At 49.4% G+C, this 5,194-nt stretch overlaps 1 protein-coding gene across 1 annotated transcript; it reads right to left on the reverse strand.

Annotated features, from left to right (window-relative positions):
* Positions 1–636: 636 nt before the first annotated feature.
* CD70 (CD70 molecule) lies at positions 637–4,055 on the reverse strand. The gene is made up of 3 exons (XM_001496320.5): positions 3,766–4,055; positions 2,923–2,956; positions 637–1,157 (listed from the first exon to the last, which is right to left on the reverse strand). The coding sequence occupies exons 1-3, from the start codon at positions 3,940–3,942 to the stop codon at positions 772–774; spliced, it is 597 nt and encodes a 198-aa protein (XP_001496370.2). The 5' UTR covers positions 3,943–4,055; the 3' UTR covers positions 637–771.
* Between the last annotated feature and the right edge of the window lie 1,139 nt (positions 4,056–5,194).

Genomic DNA, 5,194 nt, shown 5'->3' on the forward strand with positions numbered 1-5,194 from the left:
AATGTTAGCTCAGGGCTAATCTTCCTCAAAAAAAAAAAAAAAGTTGCATCCACTACAATATTTACTATATAAATAATGTAATAATATTATTATCCTTCATCTTCTGCCTTAATGAACTGGGTGATCTCACCACCCGGGTAAGCTATCCTTCAATTTCCTCACCTGTCAGAGGTCAAATTGGTTCTGGCACCAATTCCAATGTGTGTGTGTGGGTTCCTCACGCCAACAAGCATAACTCAGCAGCAGCCATAAGGAAGAGATGAAAGTTACAGGGGAAGGGCATACCACTCTTCCCAAATCTCCACGTGTCCACCAGCCCAGAAGCTCTCTGAGCCCTGTCCTTTTGGGTTTTTACGGAGATTTCATTACGCAGGCGTGATTGATTACATCATTGGCCATTGGTGGTTGATTCAACCTCCAGCCCATCTCCCCTCCCTGGATGTCTGGGGGTGGGACTGAAAATTCCAACCCTTTAATCGCATAGTTGGTTCCCCTGGCAACCAGCCCCCATACTTAGGTGACCTAGGAGCTTTCTAAAACTCACCTCATTAACTTAACAACAGACGCCTTCATGGCTCTCTCAGAAAATTCCAAGCGCTTTAGGAGCTCTGTGCCAGAAATGGGACGAAGACCAAATATGTATTTTTTTTATTATAAATCACAGTATTATACACAGTATTTGCACAAAGAAGAAAAGGATTTTCTGAGAAAACGGAAACAAAGAGAAAAAAATATTCTCTCCCATCAAATCTGAGCCAGGAGGTACAGTCGTCAGAGGTGCACCCACTGAACCCCAAAAAAGGTCTCATCCGAATTTCGAGACGGCAGCCACGGCAGAGTGAGGTTGGTGCAGAGAGTGTCCCCTTTGGCCAAGTACGTCAGGCGCTGGGAGGCGACGGTGCAAGCGTTGTAGAAATTGAGGCGAAGCAGGCTGATGCTGTGGGTGGCGGAGGAGCAGATGCCCACAGCCAGGGTGGCCCTGCGGACCGCGTTGGTCCAAGTGGAGGAGCAGTTGGTTAGTGTCACCTGGATGTGCAGCCTATAGATGCCAGGGTGCTGGATACGCAGCTGACCGTAGTCCAGCTCCAGGCCGTGCACGAAGGAGCGGCCCAGGGCTGGGTTGCCCTGCCAGTGCAGCCTGGCGTCGTGTCGTGGTCCTAGAGATAGAGTTGGGGGGGGGGGGTGGGAATGATGGAGGTTTAGGGAAATTGAGTGCTATGGACCGAATATCCAAAATTCCTATGTTGACACCTAACGTCCAAGGTGATGGTTTTAGGAGGTGGGGCCTTTGGAGGAGTTTAGATCATGAGAGAGGAGCCCTTGTAAATGGGATTAGTGTCTTTATAGAATGGATCCCATGTCCGCTGATGGATGAATGGATAAAGAAGATGTGGTGTATATATATACAATGGAATATTATTCAGCCATAAAAAGGAGGCCATTTGCGACAACACGGATGGAACTTGAGGGCGTTATGCTAAGCGAGATAAGTCAGACAAAGAAAGACAAATACTGTGTGATCTCATTTAAGTGTGGAACCAAAAAAAAAAAAAACGAACTCGTGATACAGAGAATGGATTGATGGTTGCCAGAGGCAGGGGTGGGGGTGGTCAGAAGGTACAAAGTTCCAGTTATAAAATAAATAAGTCATGGGATGTAATGCACAGCGTGGTGGCTATAGTCAATAATACTGTATTGCATATTTGAAAGTTGCTAAGAGAGTAGATCTCAAAAGTTCTCATTACAGGAAAAAAAAAATCTTGATTCTGTGTGGCGAGGGGCGTTAACTGGACTTATTGTAATAGGTGATCATTCCACAATAGACGCAAAGATCGCAGCGTGATTTGTACATCTGAAATTAATATGATGTCCTATGTCAATTATATCTCAAAAAAAAAAAAAAAAAAAAAGAGAGAGAGAGGAGGACCCCAGAGAGTTCTCTTGCTCTTTCTGCTGTATAAGGACACAGCGAGAAGATGGTTTCCCATAAACCAGCGGGCGTGCCCTCACCAGACACTGAAACTATGGGCATCTTGATCTTGGACTTCCCCCAGGAGCCTCCAGGACCTTGAGATATAATATCTCTTGTTTTTAAGCTGCCCTAGTCTGTGGTATCCTGTTATCATCGTCTGAACAGAGGTGACAGAAAAAAAAAAAAGAGGAACAGGGATTCCTTCTGCTACAAAATGAGGCACACAGCATGTAAACCTCTGGGGATGAGCGTGGAAGACACAAAGGAGAAGAGAGGCCGGCAGGGGTCACCGAATGGCTGGCTGTCTCACCTAGTTCACGTCTTTGCTCAAATGCCACCTTCTTAGGGACCGAACCCATTGCATGCCCCATTCTCCTCCCTTGTTTTATTTTTCTCCGGAACATACGATAAGGGTGTTTTACTCTACTGGCATGCTACATATTTTACTGGTTCGTTGATTTATTTCTGATCCTCTCCAGAGAAGGGCAGCTCTGCAGAAACAAGGATTTTTTTTTTTTCTCTTCTGGTCGCTGTTGTGGCTCTTAGAACAGTTCTTGGCTGACAGTAGCTGCTCGACTAATGTTTGGGGAATGAAGAAATGTTAGCAATCACCATTGGCGTTGCTTTTGGCTCTCCCAGGGGAAGAGCACGTGGGATGGATTGAGAGAAAGAGTAAGGTAACAAACACCAAGAAACACACTGCCCCATCTCTCTCTCTCTTTCTCCTTTGTCTCTCTCTTTCTCGTTCTGTTTCTATTTCTCTGTCTCTATTTTTCTTTCTCTTTCTCTATTTCTCTCTCAATTTCTTTCTTCCCTCACTCGCTTTCTTTCTCTTTCTCATTTTCTTTCTCTCTTGATTTCTTTCTTTTTTTCCTCTCCGTCTCTCTCTCCCTTCCTCTCGCCCACCCCCTTTCTCCAGCACGCGCGCACACACGTGCACCCCGTCTTACCTGTGTGATTCAGCTGGAGCTCAGCGACGGCCCACTGGAAGAAAACAAGAGAAAACACAGCAGAGACATAAGCCCCGAAGTTCTGAGCTCCCCCTAAGAACTCTCTTTCCTCTGCCCACCCTCCTGCCCACCCCTCATTCCATAAAGCCGACATGACTTTTTTTTTTTTTCTTTAAAGATCTCTTAAAGAGGAAGTCGATCTGCACAGGCAGGGAGCATATAGACGTTCAAAAGAACTCGGTTTCCTGGAGGATCGCCGGCGCCGTGCGCACCTGCTTCTCTCTACTGCAAAGCCCCCTTCGCAGCCCCCAAAAGGGGGTCCCGGTAGTGGGTATCCGGGGCTCTCAGATGAGCGGCCGCCGTTGGTCCCGTCCTTGGAGGCCCCAGAACCCTCCCTGCCAGCCTTGTGAAGCCCCCAGCAGCTCTGAGTCAGCCTGCTGGGGAACACCGAAGACGAGTCATTTTGTATGCCCACATCGGATGCACCTTCCCCAGATGACATCCTTTCCACCCCGGGATCTCCACCCGGGAATTACCTCCTGGGCAGAACTGACGATTCCTGAGCCCGGACCCCCAGGGCAGCCTCGGATCTGCCTAACTCCCTGCTGATTTTTATCCATCTCATTCTGATTTTGTTTGTTTGTTTTTTTTAAATTGTTAGTCTATCTATCAGTCAGTCTACCCTCTAGCTCATCATCCCTCTGCCTCCACGCGATTCTCTTCCCGGCTGCTCCCCTCCCCTCCGCGCCCGGGCAAAGCCAGACCCCACCCAGAGGTCCCCAGGCTCCACCAACAGGTGGCAGGTGGCAGGTGTGCGTCCCTCTTCCTCCTTTCTCTACTTACCCCAGACGATTCGAGCTGTTGTTGCTGTGCGAGGCGCTGGTTGCAGACAAAGCAGTATATCACCATGCCGATGAGAATCAGCAGGAAAGCAACGCGCAGGATGGTGACCCAGGGCAGGCGGCGCACCAGGCAGCCGGACCCCTCCTCCGCCATCGCGGTCCTCGGCCGGCGCTGCATCAGCTGCGTGCTGGCGGTGCCAGGGGCGCACAGAGGGCAGCCAGGAAAAGGGAAGGAAACTTCTGACCTCCTCGGGCTCTTGCCTGCCTGCCTCAACCTGTCAGGCTCCGCCCCACTCTGAGCATGTCGCTAACAACGGGAGGGACTTGAGCTGTCACACCAGTGCCGGGGGGTGGGGGTGGGGGCGCGGAAATCCCCCTCTACCAGTGTCCAGGAACCAAAAAGGGTGGGCCAGGGAATTGCTTCCCCGTGCCCTTCAACCTTCCTATGGGGGTCCCCACCTTCACTTTCCTGGTACCCATTCATTCATTCATTCATTCATGCAACAAAGCTTCACTGAGCATCTGCTCTGGACCATAGACTGTGCCGGGCACTAGGGGTATGCAGAAAGCAGCCAGTGATGGAGGGGGGATCCTTAGGTATCCACGCGCTCCCTTTCATCTTCTCAACCTCAGTGCTGGGGCCACACCTGCTGGGGCCGCCTGACTAGCCTGCCCCAATAGGAAGAGAGTAGAAGCAGATAAATTGTCCCTTCGGTGGCCTGATGTTATAGACATCTCACATCTCCATTCAGTTCTTTCTTCCCCTGTGATCCTGGAGGCCACCTTGCTCTTGATGGCTGTGATGGGTTGAACAGTGTCACCCCCAAATTTATGCGCCCAGGACTTCGATATGTGACCTCACTTGGCAAAAGGGTCTTTGCAGATGTAATTAGATCAAGATGAGGTTATGCAGGATTAGGGTGGGCCCTAAATACAACAGCTGGTATCCTTCTAAGAGAAGGAGAGGACACACAGAGGAAAGACGGCCATGCGAAGACTGAGGCAGACATTGGAGAGATCCATCTACAGACATGCCTTGCGTCATGACGGGGACACATTCTGAGAAATGCGTCGTTAGGCGATTTCGTCGTTGTGTGAACATCACAGAGTGTCCTTATGCAAAACTAGATGGCATAGCCTACTACACACCTAGGATATGTGGTCTAGCCTTTTGCTCCTAGGCTACAAACTTGTAAAGCATGTTACTGTAGTGAAGACTTTAGGCAACTGTAACACAATGGCAAGTATCTGCAAACCCAAACACATCTAAAGATAGAAATAATACAGTTGCATACGGTGCTTACCATGAATGGAGCTTGCATGACGGGAAGTTGCTCGGGCTGAGTCAGTCAGTGAGTCATGAGTGAATATGAAGGCCTAGGGCATCACAGTACACACGTGTAGAATTCATAAACACTGTACACATAGGC

The sequence above is a fragment of the Equus caballus genome, chromosome 7 (genome assembly GCF_041296265.1).
Source record: "Equus caballus isolate H_3958 breed thoroughbred chromosome 7, TB-T2T, whole genome shotgun sequence".
In the NCBI taxonomy this organism is placed as follows: domain Eukaryota; kingdom Metazoa; phylum Chordata; class Mammalia; order Perissodactyla; family Equidae; genus Equus; species Equus caballus.

Excerpts from the sequence above, each read along its gene's own strand:
- CD70 (XM_001496320.5), bottom strand. The coding sequence starts at position 3,942 with ATGCAGCGCCGGCCGAGGACCGCGATGGCGGAGGAGGGGTCCGGCTGC. Across the intron at positions 2,957-3,765 it reads AACAGCTCGAATCGTCTGGG|TGGGCCGTCGCTGAGCTCCA; the intron begins GTAAGTAGAGAA and ends GTTTTCTTCCAG. Across the intron at positions 1,158-2,922 it reads GCTCCAGCTGAATCACACAG|GACCACGACACGACGCCAGG; the intron begins GTAAGACGGGGT and ends CTCTATCTCTAG.